The sequence below is a fragment of the Caloenas nicobarica genome, chromosome 2 (assembly GCF_036013445.1).
Source record: "Caloenas nicobarica isolate bCalNic1 chromosome 2, bCalNic1.hap1, whole genome shotgun sequence".
Taxonomy (NCBI): Eukaryota; Metazoa; Chordata; class Aves; order Columbiformes; family Columbidae; genus Caloenas; species Caloenas nicobarica.
In genome coordinates, this window is record NC_088246.1 from 120897183 (window position 1) to 120919183 (window position 22001).

Genomic DNA, 22001 nt, shown 5'->3' on the forward strand with positions numbered 1-22001 from the left:
TTTGTCATCTTGTATTTTAAACACATTCCCTACTGTACATACTTACACACTGTTATGTTACTGTGTCAAGTTTCATTGCTAGTGGGTTTCTTACACTTTTAACTTGGGTTGCTCCTCGAAAATGGATGGAGTTAACCTGCAGTCTTTATCTTGTCTGCAGAATTGTCTATCAAGCTTTGAACAGTTACATTTTTTGCAAATTGTCAATGGAAATAATCCATGCAGACTTCAGATCCCACTGGAGAGATCCTACTCTCTTTCACTGAGGAAGAAGGTTGAGGTCCAAGGCTGAGATGGCAGGGCTGGCGCCAGTTAAGTTTAGCTACAAGGTGTCACTAGACACAAAGGAGTGTGGTCCCCACCAAACCCTTTCTTTCCAAGAATAATAGTGCAACTTTGACTGCTTGATCATTTCTGAATCACCTCATACTCGGATTGTTACTAGTGGACTTCCTGGAGTCTTGGGAACATTATTTATACTTTTCATGAATGATCTTGACTCTGCTCTTTGAAACTATTGATGAGATGAACTTGAATGTGGTCGTGTTTTCTCTTGACAATGTCTTGCAATAGAAACCTGTAAGTAGTGTAGAATAATGGGGAATACAATCGAGTAGTATGCATTTCCAGTCTATGCATTTAGAGAATGGATGGTAAAAGCTACTGTGAATTAGACCTACTTGCAGGAAAGGACCTTAGCTAACTCAAAGGATCTATTTAAGTTGATGTGGCTATGAAAACTTCCAGCAAAGTGCCATTTTCCAAGGTCTTGATGGAACATTGTCTGAACACAGTCTGAAACGGTGTGGCTGCGTCCAAGGAGGACTGCTTACATGACCAGCAAGTGAGCTCTGACTTTATAAGAGACTCAGAAGATTGATTTGTTTAATCTAGCCTACCTCGGCACTGGGACAGACTCTTGAGTGCCGTCCCTAATGCAATATGAAATCAGCTCTGGGGAAGTAAAAGCCATTAGAGCTGGAGGGTAATGTTGGCAGAAGAACAAATGGGTTTAAGCTGAGAGGAAATGCTCCTAATGATTTAGAGGACTTTGCAGCAGCCTTCCAAGCAGACGGTTGGGAGTGCAACTCTCAGTTACTTTCAGGGTAGAGGTTGCTAAATTGATAAAAAGGATTGTCTGCTATTCACTCTGTGACTGTTAGGAACTGAATTAATGATCCAAAAGGCCCTCATCCCAGTAAGAAATTGGTATTTAAGTAGAACAGCTACATCTTCTAGAAGTCGTCTGAAAATTAAATACTGGTTTAGGCAGTCTGCTCATCATGCTGTGGCAAAAAGCTGAGGGATAGATGTCAGATCACTATATTTGTGCAGCACTGTGTAACAAAATTTCAGGTCTCTGATGCTGTCTGTTTATCTTTAGGCTATGTCTGATTCTTTTTTCCCTGCCTTATTAGCATTAAGTGGAATGCTGTATGTTTATGTGTTCTTTAAGTTCACAGTATCAGCCACAGAAATATGTTCATAGATTCCAAGAGGACACTGAGGAGGTCATGTATCCTCAATGAAGAAAAATTAAGCCTCCTTTCTCAATAAATAAGAGAAGGTTGTGCAGTGATGCAGCACTTCCTTTTTTTTTTTTTTTTTTGAACAAGAAGTATAAATTCATTGTATCCAGAAAATAATTATCAAAATGTCAGTAATACTTTTTTCCTTTTTTTTTTTTTTTTTTTTCCTAGTTGGGGAATGGCGGTCAACGTGTACTCTACCTCTATAACCCAAGAGACTATGAGCAGACATGACATCATCGCATGGGTTAATGATATATTAGCTTTAAACTACACAAAAGTCGAACAACTCTGTTCAGGTAAGAAAGTGTGGTATGCTCTACAAATGTTTATTTTAAAACCTCTCTAGAAGTCTGATTTGTTGAAAATAGAAAACTTCTACATAAAACAGTTACTCTGGGAAGAGATATGTACGTGCAAAGGAAGCGTTTTTGCGTTCATGTTAATCGTGGAAAGATAAGGTACCTTGAGAAAGCACAACAAATGTAGAGGTGAATGGGACGAATGTAGCAGAAGATACATAGGAGTAATAAAAAGGCTGACTAAGCAAGAAAATAATACTGTGATAAGCTTTTGTATTTTAAAGCTAGCAGGGTGGTATCTTTTTAAATGGAGAGTGGACATAGCTGAAAAAGAGACAAGTAGAAAACCAACACCCTGGGTAAACAAAATTCTCCAGCACCTTTTCCTTCCTGATAAGGGTCCTCAAATCCCTGCTGGTTTTTGCAGGAAAAGAGCACAAGTGTGACTGTGGAAAAACAACATGGATTTGAGGAAATGAGCCTTTAGCTGCTGCAAGGGCTTTAGAAGTTTGTCAAGAAAATCTGCCTGTTTCTCTTTAAATGTAACTGAACTCTCATTGTAAGTAATTTTGGTAATAAGCCCTGAAAAAAATGGTAAAAGTTTGGATATTTTGGATGTTTTGTTTAATCGGAGTGGCAACTACAAGGTAAGTGTTAAACAACAGGGTCTGTAACTAGATGATGACTACAAATGACACAAACTAAGGTTGATGTTTCACTGAGAATACAGATGCCCCTGGGGAGTGATTCTTTCTGATTTCCTACTGTGATTTTTAAATTTGAAGATGTTTGTGTTGGAGGAGTTTTAACTTAGATTGCTACTTCCAGACAACTGCCATGCTGGGAATATCTTACTTATGAAGACAGTGCTCTAAGTACATAGAACTGAAACCACATTATCACATTTCAGCTATTTACTGGTCCAGCTGAAATGCATAAATGAGGTCTTATGAATATATTTGAATTTGCCTACCATTCTGGGTAATTTTTCTTTCTGAGGGATGTTCCATGAAAGGTACAGAAAATCCTTTGAGGATGATAGCCTCATAGCCTACTCTTCAAAATTTAAAAAACAAATCTCAGCTGCAGACGCAGGCTTGCATTCTTGCAGGCTTGCACAATGACTATAAAATTGACGTTGAAAAAGTGCAGGTTAAAGTGCATGTAAGTAACTGATATAAACTAAATAACTAAAGACATAGAACATGGGAAATAACCTTCTTAACAGTCATAAACTTGAAATAGAAAATTTATATTTAGCTGTTGTTATATTTACATGTCCGGAAGTTAGACTACTTATTTTCTTTTGGTGAATTGTACATTAAAAAATACTTAAGTGGGGGGATATGTGTGCACATGTGTGTAAATATGGGGGTAGCTATATATAGATAGACACACACACACACACTTTTAAGGAGATAGAAAGATACAAGAAAATAGGCATTTTCATCCCCAAATACTCAACGTTTGCCATTGTTTGAAAGAGGAAACACACTAGACAAGTTATTGACTTGTTCCTGCATAGTTATTTATATGCTCATAAACAGTTGAAAGGAAGCTTTTGAAGTGAATTCTCTGTCAAGTTAAATGTGTGTGGGCTTAGGAAAAAAACACACACACACACACAGTTTCCCAAAATAGGGGAGAGGTGTGATCTCAGGAAATTTTGATTATGCGGAATACAAGGAGTTAAATATATTTAAGAAGATCAGATTGAGAGACTTCAGTTGGGTGGGGCTTGCAGGAGAAGAGCATGGAAATTGTTGCAAACCCCACTGTCCCATTTCATCATGCAGCTTCTTATACAACTCTTTCTGTGACCTCCAGTGAGGATTTTGGGACACACCACAAGGGAAAAACTGAAAAAGGATTGTCTCATTAGAGCTCTTTATCCTGCATAAAATGAAGTCTCTCTTCTATTAGAACTTCCTGGATTGTATTGCTGCTATAGTTACCTGATGCTTTTGCATTTATATCTTAACAGGTGAAAGCTGTAAATTTGAATTTCCCCATTTGGTTTGATAGTTGAGCTTGATACTTACACATTCTTATTTTGGGGTTAATGTTCATTACAATTCCAGAAGGGGTTTTAATAGTTTCTTATCTGAAGAAGCATTCTAGTGAAGTCCTTCCTGTGGTCTGGAGGACTTTATTCTCTGAACTGATGGATCTAAACTCTGCTAGATTATTGTGGGCACTGGAGCACAGCACTCTTACGGACTAGGTCCTTTCCATTTGAGGCTGCATAGTCCATTTCTCACATTCAAGACATGCGTGTGTAGGGATTGAAGAGAGATGGACAAGAAGCTTTGGGAATCTTTCTGTATTTAATACATTAATAGCTTAGCATGTAAACTCCAAGTAGTTTATTTTATATATATATATATATATATATATATATATATATAGTTAGTGTACTTCTAGTGTAGTTTACAAGATGGAAACTGTGGGAAGAGTAGCACAAATGACCAGCCAACTAACAGGCAGAGCACCAGCAAGTGTGGTATGGACCGTAGTTTGAGAACAGCTGATCTAACTCGCTCATTCTGGTGTTCCTTCGACCGATGTTCCTTGAAGCATTGGCAGATTTCATGCAGCTTAGTGTTAGTTTCCATTAAATACGAGCATTTCTGCAGGACTTCAAAGAGAAGGAAGATGTGGGAAACTCTTTACAACTATGAAGCATTTCACAGCATTAACAGGGAGCTGCAGAGCCACTATAACTGAATTTTTATAACCTACTGTAAAATTGTATGGACATTTTCTTCTTTTTTTAGGAAAAAAGCATTAGGATTTGTCATGCTGTTATATGACTGTTCAGTTCTTGTACATTCTTGTTAATAAGGAGCAATTGAAAGGCCATAAAAAGCTAAATTCAAGGCCAAAAAAAGCAGGAGAGGGAAGTGGGTGGGATGCTAAGTCCGAACAAAAAACTCAAAGGTGTTTCTTTTAGGAGGCATGAGCTACCTAGTTGTGGCATACGCTTGTGTTCAGCACCTGGCTGTGTGATCTCACGTGTGCCCACGTTTTGCAGCCAATCTTGCAATAATTTTGGACATTCTGAGCTTAAGCAAGAAGGAATAATGTGACATTCTACCTTTACTAAAGGTTTTATTCAGAGCATACCTAAAGCTTAACGTGACAGTTAGTAATAAAGACAGAAAAAGCAATCGGATCTACATTTTCTCATTGCTGTGGAGAGGTATCTTTGATAATACACATACTGTAACAATACCAGCCTATTCCCCAGTTGCTAGTTACAGGAACAGAGCTGCTAGGGTGAGGAGCAGCAAAGGAAGAGGCTGGCTTAGTCATGAAGTATTTGTATTCTTTGGGAGTCTTAGATGTGTTTTTGTCTCTGCTAAGTAGGCCAAGCCAAGTGCAGTGTCCCCTGAGATTTCTGAATGCCTGCTGTAGTAGTGATGTGCCAAAAAGTCCAGGTTATGGATGGATGCAGCCCTGGAGAGTCTAAATTTAGTCTGCAGCTCCTCTGGCAATTTAGTTTTGACAACTCGAGAGAAAATCTCTCCAAGCATCTCAAAGCAATACAATTCTCTTTGCATTAGGTGAGTGTCATTTTGTCAGTTTTTGGTCTCTGAGATTGACTTCCTGCAAGGTTGTTAACCCGAATGTGAAATTTATAATCCATGGGTTTAACGGAAGGCATAGTGCATTGTCTTTAGATGGGCATTAGACTTGAGAACATTTAATTTGATACATGAATGAAAAATAATAGAGGACAACTGAGTGGATTTAATGTAGTAGGATCCCATGTGCAACACCCATAGGCTTGGGGAATAGGAGTTCCAGATGAATGATGACACTAGTTGTTTCTTAGGAGTCATGCTATTTTTGTAATGAATACACAGTGGCTTCCTAAAAAGAATTCTGACTAAACAGCTTAGAACTGAATTTTCTTTACCAAGGCTGTTTTTCATCTATAGGGAATACCAAGTGAACATGTTAGAGGGCTTTTTATGAGTGTTTGGCTGCTACATGGGAGTATATTCAAAATAAGAGTCAGGCAGGAGACTGTAGAGGGCTTGCATATGAATTAAAAAGAATCAACATAAAGTGTACAAGCTATATAAATTATGAGAAAGGAAGCTAGAAATGGTAAATGTGTGCAGAAAGGAAAACGAAGCCTGAAGTGAGGTATAATTTCTGGCTTAGCTATGCTTGTGTGATCCTTTGTGGTTAAGGAAAGCAGAATCTTTCCCCCTCCTCCCGCATTTGAAAATTCTCAGTAGAATTATAAACTTGCAAATTGTCTGGCCTGCAGTGCATGCGGACCTTCTGTCTTTCAGGATTCGTATGCAAGGATCAAGGATTGAATGTGGAGTGTGGTTTTTTTCCCTTGCTTTTAATAAGTGACCGTATTATAAAGAGAGCATGTGGCTTGGCATTTTCAAATTTCAGGCTGTGATGCTTTCCCTGCCGATGCCCTACGTGTTGCCACAGGGAATTTTTCATGTGGTGACTGCTGTAGCTAGTACTGTATCTCTGTTGGCATTCCTCTTGTGAAAATATGTAGTCCCTTTACACATACATTTTGTTGATCCTCCACACCCCTCCCAGATCTCAGAGGAAGGCAGACAGTGTGACGATAGGGCAGATGTCATTCTTTGTTTGGCTTTGTGTTGCCTCTCCAGCTCAGGATTTGGGGGAGAGCTCCATCACAGCCTTGGTGGGCTGTCGTCCCTTGTGACCGGTGCTGTGCAGGGAGTAGGGTTGTTCCCAGCTTGCAGAGGGTGTCCAGGTTTCCTGCTTCCAGGGACTGAGCGTGAGCCTGGCCACCAGCCCTGGGGCCTGGCAGCCTTTGTTTGCCGGGCGGCCATCGTCCCTCCGGCACCACCCTGACCCTGGGCCCTCCACAGCAGGAGGAGGTGGCGTGAGAGAGACATTTCTGCTCTCCTGCACCCACCAAAGATCTTCCTGAGCAGGGCTGAGGGAGTGGGAGAAGAAAGGTATTGGTCAGGCAGAGAGAAGGTGAAAAGGACTTTTTCTTCTGCTTGTCGTTTGTGTGCATATACATGCAAGGGGCTGTATTCTGTGGCTTAGCTGCGTAGGATTTGTTTATTTTTTCATGTCTCAGAAGGTATATTTTGCTCACTGCCTATATGAACCTATAACTTCCCACATATATGCTACTAAAATCTGCATTGTAGGACCCTGTTGGAGCATTTGGTGCCAGCATGGTTTCTATACAGCCTGGTGTGCTAGTGCCTGCAAAGCTGAAGCAGCATGTTTCAACATCGGTGGAGTTTTGGTTTGGATGTGTTGTGGTGGTTTGGTTTTGGTTTGGGGTTTTTTTTACGTATGCGTGTTGGTTTTTGTTTTGGTGTTCTGTTTTGTTTTGTTCTTTTCCCCGCTCCCCAGTTTGCAGCCTTGCAAAGGCTGGGTCTCTAGACCAACTTGGAAACGATTAAAACGTGGCCTGATCCCATTTGCACTCTGTAACCAAGCCATGTTTCAAGGAACTGGCATCTTGTCCTGAGGTCATGCAACACAGAGGATGCTTGGTGTTCGAACTCTCTCTAATGACTTCCATATGATGTTTGGCATTAGAGGGATACAATGGATGTTAATGATTGGATTTAAGATAATATCCAAAACTTTCTGAGGAAGCTTGCAAAGCGGTATAATGAGATTTTCAGCCAATACTTTTTTTTAATGTCCTTCATTAAGAATTCAGGAGGAATAGAACTTAAACAAGGTTTTCACTTTTTAAAAATTATTATTTAATCAATCATAGCATTCAGAGTCAGCTGTTTGATCTCCCCCCTTTTTAAAGAGCTTGTTATTAATACAAGTCAAAAGCATGCTACTTTTGTTAGGCATGATGACTTATGCAGCTATTAAGTTAAATGGGAACTGTGTTTTTTGAAATTGTTCTGATCTTCCCATTTAAAAATTAATGAGTTCAAAAATAATTTTTTGCTAAAAATTAACTATTAAAAACTCTGCTGTGTATAATTTATGAGCAGCTTAGCAATTTACATATTTAAGAAAAAGAGAATACAAGTTAACATGGGAGAAACTTCCCTCCAATATGCATTATTTAAAATGATCAGTGAGTATTCTGGATTATGTCATACAAATGCTCCACTTCTGTGGAAAAGGACTTTCTGAGGCAGATGTCATTTAGACGCATGTGTCTCAATAAGCATCGGTAAGGTTGTACGAGATACATAGCTCTGTAGGCTGTTTTCTGTGGGGGAAGTGTTGCTTTCAGAAGCCACCATCTTGCACATCTTGCACCTGTGCTCATGCAACTATGTGCAGGAACACAGGGCTGTACTCTAATCTACATCTTTTTTTTAAGTGCCCTCCCAAGACTGTTGCTGGGGAGGGTGAAGCTCAGGCCAGGATGGCTTCATTGATGCACAGCCCCATGAACACTTGCTTCTCTACAACTAAGCAGGTGATAAATTGAAGTGGGCTTCAATATTCACCAGAAAATGGGCTGAAACCCATTTTAATTGCAGAAATAGAATTGTGTTGACATATATCCTAGGTCATATAGGTGATACTGGAAATGTAAATATGAATTTGAAGACTGTGGTCTTCAGTGGAATGCTAGAGCATCTCCAAAGAAGAGCAACGAAGCCAGTGAGGGGCCTGGAGCACAAGTCTTGTGAGGAGCAACTGAGGGAGCTGGGGCTGTTCAGCCTGGAGAAAAGGAGGCTGAGGGGAGACCTTATCTCCCTCTACAACTACCTGAAAGGAGGTTGTAGCATGGAGGCTGTTGGTCTCTTCTCCAAAGTAACAAGTAATAGAACAAGAAGAAATGGCCTCAAGTTGTGCCAGAGGAGGTCCAGGTTGGATATTAGGAAAAATTTCTTCACGGAAAGGGTTGTCAGGCATTGGAACAGGCTGCCCAGGGAAGTGGTTGAGTCACCATCCCTGGAGGTGTTTAAAAGACATGTAGATGTGGTGCTTAGGGACATGGTTTAGTGGTGGATTTGACAGTGCTAGGTTGGACTTGATCCTAAAGGTCTTTTCCAATCAAAACAGTTCTATGATTGTATGAACTGTGCTATTTCTTAAACATGTGACTATATGTAACACAACTTGCAGACATGCACAGTTTAAAAAAAAAAAACCACCCTTGAGTGGCATAACAGAACACCTATATTTGAAATCTAAAAGGAAATCTATGCTTTGATATCTACGTCAAAAACCTCTCTTAACATCACTCCCACAGACGCAGTTCTAGGAAGCCTGAGGTAAAAGGCAAGCCCCAAGTGCTGCTGTGCTGCAAACCATGACTGCTGGCCTTAGTGGGTTGTTTTTTTGTCTCCTGTCTTATCAAAACTGTTGTCACACATGCTCCTCGCAAGTTACCGCCTTTTGTTGTTGTTGTCCCAGTAGCAGAAGCACCGGGTGTGTGCAGCTTCCCACCAGTGTTAGCAACCATCGCTGTAGCGAACGGAAGTCCTGATGACTAATATGCGTACAAATCATCCCGTATTTTCCAAATGCGTGGTCAGGTTGTTGCAGCTTTGGAGAGAATGAATAATTTGAAGGAATTAGTATCTAATGTGACTGGATATGTTTTTAGATTATCTGACAAATATTTCCTTAAAGCAAAGAAATGAACAAAAAATTCTAATTACAGTCAGCCTTTTTCCCAGATGGGATTTTTCAAAGACGAGAGTATGAAAATCCAACTGAGGCCTGGCACAAAGGTTTAAACTTGAATTGCATGCCATTTTAGAACAACATTCTTACTAAGTGTTTCTAGCAAAATTCTAGTGTAGCACTTAGCTCCTTTTGCTGTGGTTTGGACATGAGAATTAAAACAAAGCAGCCCCACACGCAGACAGGCCCTGTCTTTTCGTGGGCCCTTTGTGTTCCCATGTTGACTGGTGTGGTTTTATGTGACTTTCTGGGATCTTGCTCCCACACACTGCAGGGATGAGCGGGGAGGGACAAAGTCTTCTGGCATTTGATGTGAAGGATTGACCTGACTCCTCCTGTTGGGGACAAATATAGACTTGGCAATACTTGAGTTTATTTTTGTAGTATTTTTGCTAAATACTTTGTTAGTATCCTATGTACTAACTATAGTATATTTAAATAAGTGAGTTTGCAAATAATATTTTCCTTTTCCATTATAAATATATAAACATAAATGCTAAAAAAGCCAAGGATCTTGTTTTGCCCTTCAGCTGAAATCTAGGAGGCTTACTGAGCAGTAAAAACTTGTAGGAAACAGGATTCTCTTGTCTTCATTATCTCCTTTAATTTCCTTGTGCTTTAAATAGTCAGAGGCAGAACTATTTTTGATTATCAAGAAAATACTTGTTTGCATTTGTGGATTCATCAGCCTCCAGATGGAAGAGGAGAAAGGAGGAAAACTGAAAATCTGTAATGATGCAGAGTGCATATGCTTCAGAGCAAACTGTAAGTCAGTGTGGACAGTCTGGGAAGGAAACACAGCAGCAGGGAAAGAAAAGTATAGAACAAAAGCGAGAATTAGTTCAGCATTGTTTACTGCAAGAGGGACTAGTGAAACATTATCTCAAACTCTGAAAATGCTGTAAAATATTCTGATTTTATAGATTGGGTCGAAGCTTCTGGGTTTACCACTGCATGTGGCAAAACGCTTCAATTCTAATAGCTTTAAACAACCACCTTTTCAATTCTTGGGTTGTTGTTTTGTGTCTCAATTCTGTTCCAGCATCCCTTCTCCTCCTCTGGCAGCTGCCTGCCCACCCCGGGGGTGCAACCCCCTTGCTGCCTGCCCTGCCTGTGGTGGGCAGCCCAGCAAACACCTGCAGGCTCTGGAATGATGCTGGGCTCTTCCCGCTCACTAATCAGGCCAGAAGTAGCATCTGCTGGGGGTGCGATCCAGCACAGCCGTGTTTCTGTATTGGTTTTGGAGTCTGGCCTGTGAATATCTTGTGTAACTAATGGCTGCATCAATATTGGAGATCAAAACATGAAAGGACTTTCAGCCAGTGGTTCTAAATTGCTTGTTACCTAGTACAGGATAAAAAGGTTTTAGCATTGATTCCTCTTGTGCAGTGCTACCAGCTGTAGTTTTCATCTTTCACTTGAGTAGATTTCAAATTATTTCTGTTAGTGTGTATGTATGTATGTGCATATTTTCATGCCCATAAATGTTTTTTGGTCATAGAGATAGATTTATTGTGAGAGCCATTCTGGACACGTAGTATGTTTTCAACTCTTGTGTGTAGATTTGTTAGCTTTTGGAGGAGGTGAGTGTGTGTTAGCTTTTGGAGGGGGTGAGAGTTGGTATTCAGGTTTTTTTCGCAGAAAACACGAGGAGCTTTTAAAATCTTGAATAAAATGTAACGGCATAAAAATCCTTTTGTTCATGTAAATTATGCAAGAGGTGTATCACAAGCCATGATGTCATTATCTCTACTGCCATTTTCTTTATGTTCTGTTAAAAAGATTCCTTTCCCGTGCACCTGTATTGACGCTTCAGTTGTATAATAGACTGAACAGGCCTAACATGCTGTCTGGTATGCAGAGGACCACGTGTCTCTACGCTGTGCTGTGAGGTAAAGGCACTGTGGTCTTGCGTGACTGGAGTAGGGCTGCTCTTCCTGCCGCCTCCAGGAAATCTCAGCGATGGGCAGCGCAGAAAGTAGCGGCCCCATTCTGCTGCACTGATATTTAGCATCCAAATGCAATGTGACATCTACAAGCTTTAGAGGGTGAAATTTTAAATTATAAATAATACCTGTATAATATTAAACATGTACATAACCTCTATGTCCAAAATCAGGTACTCCCAGTTGACTGTAATGATATTTTTACTTTCTACTGTTGCCGTGGTAGGCAGGTCTCTGCCTTTTGGGAGTTGAGAAGAGTTTTGTCTCTTTCTAGTTCACAGTCTTCAGTTCAGTCCATGTTTGTGTGTTGCCTCTCTGCTTCAGGAAGGAGCATTTAAATTGAATTGCATTCGCCAATGTAATAAAATCATCCTGTTGGGGAAACGGCCCGGCAGGCAGCTTCGGTGTATCAGAGACCAGGTTCGTGCTGTCGTGTGGATGCAGTCTGGTGTTTTCTGCCCTCCAGTGTCGTGCAGACCCAGGACCACCTCCTGGCTGGCAAATCACAGAAACAGCTCCCAGCACGATGTGAAGGAAACACAAGGAAATACCGTAACTAGAGTCTAAAAACCTAGTAAGATTGTATCTAAAGGCATGCAGAAGGAATCCGTGTTACCAGCAGAAGGAGAAAATCTCATGTGAACACTTTGGGTTTCTAGTTTTCTAAAAGGATCTAGATGAAAGGTTGTGCAGTGCATTTTCAAGGCCTCCAGGCAATTACTTAGATATCAGAGTAAAGCTTATAATTGGGGTATGGGGAGGATGAAAGGGCAGTTAGGAACATATTCAATTTATAACATGAAATGATTGCATAATAATCCTTTTGCATGAAATTAAATAGTAATAAATGTAGTCAAGCCATATGTTATCTGTATATCCATGCTTTTAATTTTAATGTCATTTTTCTGTTGCCACATATTTACCAGTCTTCTTGCTGAGGATGAGTTTTGAATAGCTAATTGTGTTTATATAGCTTTCTATAAGAAGATGCAAATTTGTCATCTGATGTTTGTAACTTGCCAGAAGGCTCCTTTTCCTTTAGGGAATATTTCTTTGATTCCTAATCATATCAAAACCATTGCAAACAGCTAAGCACAAGGTGTCCTTGAAAATCTGATTTTTTTTAATGACAGTTTTTGCCCACAAAGCTATGTGAAGTGGGGTTTTTTTCTTTTTTTTTTTTTTTTTTAATGGCCATGGTTTTCAGCACTAAAGCTTGATCTTGGCAAGTCACTTAGCAAAACTTATATCACTATTTTGGGAGACTTTTTTGAACTCAGCTCTTAAACTCTGCTTCTCTTTTTGGGAGGTTATGAGCTCTGTAACCCTTCGTATGTGATGGTCGAGTGGATACAGAGAATGGGAACTATCTCATGCATAAAGTTGGTCCTGTCAAAACACATGCATGCCCATGGAGAAAAATGTTGTAAAGTTAATTTATTGTTGCCCCTCCTGTAAAACTGAGCAAACCAGATGTCCGCTTTGTTAATTTTGTTTTTGTATGAGCACTCAGCTCATACTTTTTTAAATAAAAATCATTGTTGTTGGTGCTGAGCTGAACTGTTAGGCGAGATCTGGACACTCCTTTGTCAAAACTGATCTGCACTAAATGTACAGAAGTCCTTTTTGTGGAAGTGAAATTGAACTTGTCAGGAGTAATCAGGCGATCAGTTCGCTGCCCTGTACGCTCCAGCGCAGGGGCTGCACGCTCTGCAGCCCTCTGCTCCAGAAATGGATTTCACTGAATCTTTGCTGAGTGTAAAGCATTTTGTACAAAACTCTCTTCCAAAGAAGAACTGAAATTGGTTTTCCTCTGATTTCCTCAAACATTTTCAGCCTTAATTTCCAAACTCTTGAATGTGTCAGCAGTAAGGACTTATTTTGCAGATGACAGTGATGTGATGATGATGTAGGAGGAAGCTCCCTCTGTACAAGAGAAGGCTGCCCCTGTTAACTGTACTCAGTACACTGTTCAGAAACTTTCCATGTACTTGCAGCTCTGTGCTGGGTTAATTATACACAAACCCCTACCTACTACTACACCAGTTCAGGTAGCCCTCAAAGTTGAACTTAGAAACCTTGTTTTGAATGAGAACTAAAGCTGGCAGCCCAGCTTCTGAAATCTATGGGTGGACTATGCTAAAGTCTGCTTATTTAAATGCTTTTCTCTGGAGGTGAAAATCAGTAAAGATGTTTGTTTTAGGGGGGTGGGAACTGGCTAATATGTTTTAACAAGCTAGAGCTTTACTTTTTTTTTTTTTAAAATTACGGTGTGATATAATCTTAAATGATTACCTTGGACTTGATTGGCGTTCAGCTACACGTGCCAGAAGAAAGAAGATCTTGGCTTGGTAGAATTCAGAGAGGTGTGAGGATTGAGGGAGCTTATTAAGAGATTTCCATTTCGACTGTGATCTTCTCACTGTATGGACAGTCCTACTGTGTATAGGGATTCCAAGAACATCAGTTTTAAATAGAGGAAAGATTTACTTTGTGTTAGTCATGCTGGTTCTTCAGATGCTACACAACAGTGTGGTGTGCATCCAGAGTGGATGGAAAAAACCTACATTAATATGTTACACTATTCAATGTACATGAAGCAAGTAGATCTTGGGTGCATAGTGTTAGGTTGAATTATAGCAGGGACTTATTCAGCACGGTTGCTTTCTGCTCATGACATTAAATGCCATTTGGTCTTAGCTGGGTGCATCTGGATTAACGTCAATGCATTCTCTTGTTATAGGAGCAGCTTACTGCCAGTTCATGGACATGTTGTTCCCAGGGTGCATTAGCTTGAAGAAAGTGAAGTTCCAAGCAAAGCTGGAGCATGAATACATTCACAACTTCAAACTTCTGCAAGCATCATTTAAAAGAATGAATGTGGATAAGGTAGGCAGTCTGTATTTGTATTTCAATCACTACAAGTTTCAAAAGTTGTATAAACAGGGTGAAATAAATAGGGGAAATAAACTTCAAAATACTTTTTCAACTTTTTCAACTTTTGGACTGAGAACTGGAGTACAAGTTGTATGTGAAGACGTTCTTCGTGGCATTTCATTATCTGAAAAAAGGGTATTTAGGCATGAAGGGAGCAATTTGGCGTGCTTCATTTAGGTACAAAGTGAAAATTGAGTCCATGTGTCCGCTGAAGAATTGTGCAGCCTGACTCATTATATCTTAATATCAGAGACCCTTTTGATAAAATACTATGTGTTGGAAATTCCTTACCATCAGTGAACCTTAATTTTAGATACAGTAAAATTACTGGTGACGTGATTTCCAACCAAATGGCTTGGAAATATGCTGTTCTTATAAGTATTGCACATTTCTTGTCCAAAATGGGGTTTAAGGAATTTGAAGTATTCAAGAGATGGAATAATGTATCCAATTATTTGATAGGTTGGCCAGCACATGTGATCTTGTAAAGAATGGAGGGCTCTTAGAGAATAGTTTGTTCAGCCATAAGGTATTGGTTTATGCTTGAATGTGTGAGTTTGACAGGCTCGCCAATGTAAACTACTGTGTTGATAAAAATGAACAATGAAGGTTTCAGTTTTACACAATGTACTACCTGTATATCCATGTAAGGTTCTGCTCTGGCTTTTAGTGTGGTCTTATTTTGAAATTTAAAGTCTTAATAAAGAGTCTTGTAAGACTTTTTGAAAAGAGTGGAAAACCCTCATTATTTCCTGAAAATTCTGTAGATGCTTCTATTTAGAGTTTAACTTATTAGTGAAATGTTGAAAAGCCTCATAAAGTTAACACTGTCAATTTTTCTGTAGGGAGCAAACTTGCTGTACTTTCTCAATGCAGAATTAAGATACAAAAGGAACAACCTGAAAGGACATGCAAAATGCTGCGTTAATCCTTGTAGGAGTATTATAGACTTATAAAATGCTGCACAGTTGGCTTAACGTTGAAGAAAAGCAAATTGCAGTGGTTTTAGGTACCCTTTTCCTAGCTGAAAATTGACTGCATTCAGGAGGCATTAAGATCCATGTAACTTGGTTCTTTGATCAGCTGCATAAATTGAGCAAGGCAGGGCAGCCCTGCTTCTGCAGCATTCCCTTCATAGTCCCTGGCTGCCCACGGCATCTGTGAAGGCTGAGCCTCCTGCAGAGCGATGCTGAACCACCTCCTCACACTGTAGTATTGGCCCAAGGCACCTTTTGGAGGCTTCATTTCTGTGAAAAATTTTGCAGGATATGGAGGCATCCTCATAGCCTTTCTTTTGTTTTACTAAAACTTTATAGGCGTTTTAGTCAACTCCTGCCTGTCCATGAACTGTTCTATGTATGGCTCTATATGGAATGGAAAAAAATTACAAGGTTAAAACCTCAGGGTTGGTTCATATGATAAACATGTACTACCAAAATGTAGGTTGGTTTGAACTTCAGTGTGTCTTGGAAAAGCTGCTGGGTGTTTTGTAGTTCAAACAGTAGGACAGAGAGCAAGAAACTGCTCTCTGGACCTTTTGAAGAATTGTTCATTTTTAAAATGCCCAACTGTAGCATGTCCATTAAAACCAGAAATACCCAGGTAGTTGAATATAGCGTTACTCCCAGAGCAGCTTTATTCATCATGTCTGTCACTGCAATAATAAAGGAGGAACTCTGTGGAGAAGCAGTTACAAAGGTTTACATACACCCACTGGACAGGCACTTCAAAGGCTGGGTCTTCATTTTATTTCTGGTTTATTTCTTATTAAGATCACTTCCAAATCCACCATAATTTCCTTTCTCCTAGGAAGAAAACTATGGCAGAGGAATATATGCTGATATAATTACTAGATTTTTTTTTTTCGAATAAGTATGTATATGTAATTTTTATATTTTAAAATGTCAATGATATATTATTGGAACCTTTATTCCATCTTTCAGGTAATTCCCGTGGAAAAACTGGTCAAAGGGCGCTTCCAAGACAACTTAGATTTCATTCAATGGTTTAAGAAGTTCTTCGATGCTAACTATGATGGGAAGGAGTATGATCCTGTGGAAGCTCGACAAGGCCAAGATGCTATTCCCCCACCAGATCCTGGTGAACAGATCTTCAACCTGCCCAAAAAGTCTCACCATGCAAATTCTCCGACTGCAGGTATTTTGCATCTTAAAGAAATCAGTTTCTGTCTCTGAAGACAATTATAAACCGTGATCCATTTTACATAAATACTAGTTAAAAATAATTTCCTTGTGTGGCTGGGCTGTTCTTTTTGCCTTGTCATAGGCGTAGCATCTGAGATGGCAGAAGTTAACTTCTTGTGGTGTGCTCTAGTTTGGCCCAGCCCTATTTGGCACAGGGTGTCCCCAGCTGAACCCTTGATGCAAATGATGTGGATTCCAGTGACAGCTGATGGTGGAGACAAAGGCATTTAACCTTCTTGACGATGAATGAGATGTGTGTGAGTGTATTCAAGAGCATTAAAAGGAGCGTGGTCCTCTCTCACAGCTCCATGCTTACAGGAAATTGCTACCACAGGCTGATTTTTGTTTAATTAATTTTATGGTGAGTGAAATGCTTCAAAATCTTAAAGGCTGACCAGAACAAAAAAATGGATTTATTTGTGGTTTTATATGTGCTTACTGCTCAGGTACGCTCATCCTCTAAGTGGGCAACGTGCAACTATTGCTCTTTCTCAAAGATACCTCTGTCTTCTCACTTTTTACTTTGCGTTTGTACTGGTTTTGGCTGGGGTGGAGTTAACTTTCTTCATAGGAGCTTATATGGGGCTATATTTTGGATTTCTGATGAAAACAGTGTTGATAATGTAGGGACGTTTTATTTATTGCTGAACAGTGCTTGCATAGCATCAAGGCCTTTCTTGTTTCTCACACTCACCCAGCAGTGAGTAGACTGGGGGTGCAAAGAAGTTAGGAGGGGACACAGATGACCCCAACCGATCAAACGGATTTTCCTTACCATATGATGTCATACTCAGCAATAGAAGTTGGGAAGGATGTTGGCAGTGATGGCATTTGTCTTCCCAAGTAGCCGTTAGGCGTGATGGAGCCCAGCTTTCCTGGAGGTGGCTGAACACCTGCCTGCCCATGGGAAGTGGCGAATTAATTCCTTGTTTTGCCTTGCTTGCATGCATGACGTTTTCCTTACCTCTTAAACTGTCTTTATCTCAAACAGTGAAATTGTTCATTTTTTCCCTTCTCGTCCTCTGCCCCTTCCTGCCAGGGGACAGTGAGTGAGTGGCTGTGAGGGGCTTAGCTGCCTACTGGGCTTAAACCACAACAGTGTTCCTGGAACAGGCCAAAGGACTAAGCCTGATCTTCCGTGTTTATGTAATGTGGACATGTCTGGTGACTAAGCAGATGCCGTTTTTTGATAACTGAGACTTAAGTAACCAGCAGAGCAGCTCACATTAAAAAAATACCCAAACTCTAAACAAGTGTTAGTGAGGTTGATTGCTTGTAGGTAGATAGGTTTGTGCATGTGGAAACACGCATACACACAGACTTAATTGCTTTGCTGGTCTGTCCTGGTTTTACCTTATTCATCCTGAGTCCTAAAATAATGACTTATTTTCAGTTTACTTAATTCAGTGACCTGTCTTCTCATGGGCTCAGATATGCACCAGTGCTAGCAGGGAAGGGGCAGGTATGAGACACCCTCAGTTGTAGGCTGGCTTGCACTCTGGAATCATACCCAGATTTCAGCATTCTGCTCTGATCACTTCTGATGTCAAAGTGGGGGATGCTTGGCCAGCTGCCTTCAGCTCATTAGTGCTTCCAGGAAACTGAGCACTTAATAGCTGGCCTGTTCTGCTCTGAGCTTCTAGAGCTTGTTTACATCTTTGGTTTGCACCACAGTGTGTCTGAACTTCTGAATTTCAGGGCCTGGTACGCTATAATTTCCTGTGTGATGTCTTGCATTCTCTTTGAAAATGAAAAAATCCAAGTGCTCATGTCATGGTGGTATCCAATTGAGAAATTGGAAAAGACACTTTTATTAAATACAGGCTTTACCATGCTTGTTAATTCTTCTTGCAGATGGTTTGTTTTTACCAAAGTGACAACCATGTCATCCAAATTAAAGCTGTGGAGGTGACAATCCTAGAGAAACAGAATAGCTACTGGAGTGGAACCAGCCAGCTGATATGGAGGATAATGCAGTGATCTGGTGTCCCATTGCTGGTTGCATGAAGAGCATGTCACATGCCACCCAGCCCTTGTATGGAATAGGACAACTGAGATATAGTGTGATGAGTTTTGGTAAGATTCTGTGGCTATGGGAGTTAGCTTCTTCATGGAAAGCTTCCTTCATTATCAACTTAAATATTGTCCAGAATTATGACAGGCAGGACACTAATTTAATTACTGTTGAGCTGGGAAAGGTGGGTGGCTATAGACATTATACTTGTAAAGTAAGATTTCTAGCTTTTTTTGCTACTTGCATTTTAGAACAGGATTATTTCAGTTAGGTGTCAGTCATTCTTAGGTTTATTCAGTTTTGGGGTAAGCACATTTTCATTTCACTGGTGCGTTGTGCCTTTGTGCCTCACCTCACCGCACCACGTAGCCTGGTGGCTTGGAAGGCTGGGAGCCCTTCCTGGGTGCCTGTCGACAGGAGCCTGTGGGAGGAGTGCCGTACACATCGGCAAGCTGCTCTGTGCCTCTTCTCCTGCCATTTGGGAGTACGTTCGGGTGATGTGGAAGGAAGTCTGTGCCGTTGGGAAGTTGCCATGGGAGGTGTGCTGCTGTACCTCTGTCTTGTGCACATGTGCACTTAGCTGGAAATGAAGGAATATTCGTTGCAGTTGTTATAGGAACCATAATATGCCCATGTGAGCAAAAGAAGTTTATCTGTTTATACGAAAAAGGCAAAAAGATAACGTCTTGTGAGTTTTCCTGCAGCAGGTTAAGAATTCCCTACCCCATCTGGAGCTCAAAGAAGGAATACATGCCCATGAATACATCAGGTGGCACAGTTTAAGCTGCTGTCTACGACTTTTGTATTGATTGTTTTGTTATGTGACTTTCCTGGGTCTTCATTGAAATGGCTGAGGTCTTAGGCACAGCTTTACTTCCACTGGTTTTGCTGTGGGAGCAGTAAATGTGGTGGGCTGCTTGATGCAATAACTTCTTACACCAATGCAGCAAGCATTTGCCAGCATCCATAGCAATTTGCCACAATAGCTTGCCTCATTTTTGTACATTTTCTTTTTTTTATATATCATTCTTGATTTATGTGATTTGCTGTACATTAACACTGAAGCTTTGAAATATTAGTACTGCCTTGTTTCAGTTCATTAACAAAACAAAAAGAAGCAACAGTGACAGTAGAGAACCCAGAAGATCTTTCAGCATAATCTAAAAGTTTTTAAACATTATACAGTAGACCTACCTAGAAGTATGCATTTGTTCCTTAGTGTCAGGAGGAAGCAGACATATGGGCACACATTCACACTGTATTTTTGTTTTGGTCAGGTTTTTAAATATGCCTATTCTAAATTGAACATATATATACATTTCTAAAATAACAACTTATTTCGCTACTAGTAATTTCATATGCATTTTAGATGTTTCCTGGTATTTCACAGAATAACTCTTCAAGGGCTCTTTGCCAGAGTTCTGGTTTTGAGTGATTTAGGAGGTACTGATCTCTTTACTTATTCATAACTACTTTATAACACTGTTCTAACACTGTAGTTTCAGAGGTAGACTTAAGATATGTTTCAGTTAGGAAGAAAGTGATCAAATCCCCAAAGACTGCTGTGAAAGCTTACCTACAAAGGTACTGGCATGAGTTAGAATTATTTTTGGTATTTTAATCTGACACTAAAGCTTGACAAGACCCATGGTATCAGGTGGCTGCTTTCCATACTTATGCATGGTTACTTACCTATATATTTGCAAATGTTGAGTGTGGTCTTTATTTCATTTTTAAAAGTGCTCAAGAAATCTGAAAATGCACTGGTTTTTGTGTTAATCGGGGAGCAGGCCAGCAGCCACGTCCCTTCCCCTTCCAAAGGTGATCCGACTGAGGAGTCAGCGCAGGTCAAGGGTAATGCAGCTCGGAAATGGATGCGTAAATAGTTCCCTACAACTAATCTGCTGTGCCACCCTCGCGCTGCCTCATCCCTTCCTTGAGAGACAGAGCCGATTTGTTGCCGAGCTGGTGGCTGTACACAGGGCTGATGGCTTCGGTGACACGTGTAAAAGGCGGCTTCTAGAAAGAGCAGGAGCAGCAAGGGAGGAGTTGCCAGGTAAATGCGGCTCCCTGCTGGGGGTGCAAGTATGTTCTCATCCTTGGAGGAGTGGAACCAGCAGCACAGACCACCGCTGTGGGCTCCCTGCCAACAGCATCACAGCTGCTTTTAGATATAACACCATCTGCCAGCCCGGAGCCGACTTTCGATCTCCAGCAGCCTCCGCTCTTCTCTAATGCAGTGGTAAACAGACTGCAGATCTAGAGTCAAAATTATGGTGAGGGATTAAAATATTAGGGCGTCGTTGTTTCTGCCAGTGCTAATGCTCCCTGTGGAAAATAGCAGAAAAATCTTCATCTGATCAAATTGAAAACGATGATCAGGTTGTCAGGGTTACAGCTTAGTGTTTTATGTAAGTATTGCTGTGTGTCAGAGCAGATCTCCGTGGAGCACTGCTTTGTGTGTGGGTGTGGGCTGTCAAAAATACATGGGTCAAAGACACCTTAATAAAATTAATTATTTACATTTAAGCTAAAAATGCAAGAGGTTCTTAGATCTGAAGGCTGTTAGACATTTTAGTTTGAAGTATTCAGTGAGAGCAGGATGACTAAAGCAGAGCTGGAAAATACTGGAGGATCACATGAGGGCTAAAAATACTCACGCTATGACAGGGAAAATAACCAGGGCAGAATGAACCGTTTGCACATGAATGCTTTATATATAATGTGTGTGCCATCAAAGAGCCAATTATGCAAGAAAAATACCGATTTTTCTATAGGGAAATGGTATATCCTACTGTGACAGATGTGCTGTAAATTAATTTTGAGGGCTAAAAATACTCAACAAAAGTAATTTTATTTTAGCAGCTAGTGACATGGTTAGGACTCCTGAGGGACTAGGAAACACCTTCCAATGCTTTATTTTTCTTTGCTTTCCACTGAAACGTGCCACCTTTTTCCTCAGGTGGCAGGCAGTTGGTATTGGCGATGGCAACCTCTCCTTGCAATGGTGCTGGTGCTCCAGTGCGATGTGGCCGAGCTGGAGATGAGAAGAGCCCAAATGGAAAACGCTTTTGTGCCTAGTTCATATGAGGCAAAGGGATTTTATGAGCTGACAGCAACAGCATGTGCGGTGACAGTGCCGGCTTGGGAGGCAGAGAGGAAAGTGGCTCAGCCTTAATACAGACACACCCCCTCTGCCAGCATCAAGAGAGTTTAATTTTTAAACCCACTGAGCCTGAGAGTTTAGACCATGAAGGAATGCTGCTTGCAGTGCAGGAGCCAGAGCCTCTTTTTCTAGAAGGAAAATTGTGTTTGAAAAACAGTGGTGAAAATTGCTGTCTTAATTTTCAGTCTGCTGTGGGTGTGGTTTGAATGTCTGTGTTGCTCAATTTTTTGCATGATCTTTCATATTTCAATATGCATTT

At 40.5% G+C, this 22001-nt stretch overlaps 1 protein-coding gene across 3 annotated transcripts in view; it reads left to right on the forward strand.

Annotated features, from left to right (window-relative positions):
- Positions 1–22001, forward strand: part of MAPRE2 (microtubule associated protein RP/EB family member 2) — a 102969-nt gene that overhangs the window by 61886 nt on the left and 19082 nt on the right. For 2 of the 3 annotated variants that reach the window (XM_065628889.1, XM_065628888.1), the window contains 3 exons: positions 1701–1828; positions 14165–14310; positions 16302–16515. In XM_065628889.1, coding sequence (XP_065484961.1) covers positions 1708–1828; positions 14165–14310; positions 16302–16515 — 481 coding nt within the window. In that variant the 5' untranslated portion in view covers positions 1701–1707. The remainder of the gene's footprint in view (positions 1–1700; positions 1829–14164; positions 14311–16301; positions 16516–22001) is intronic. The other variant, XM_065628890.1, reaches the window with a different exon arrangement.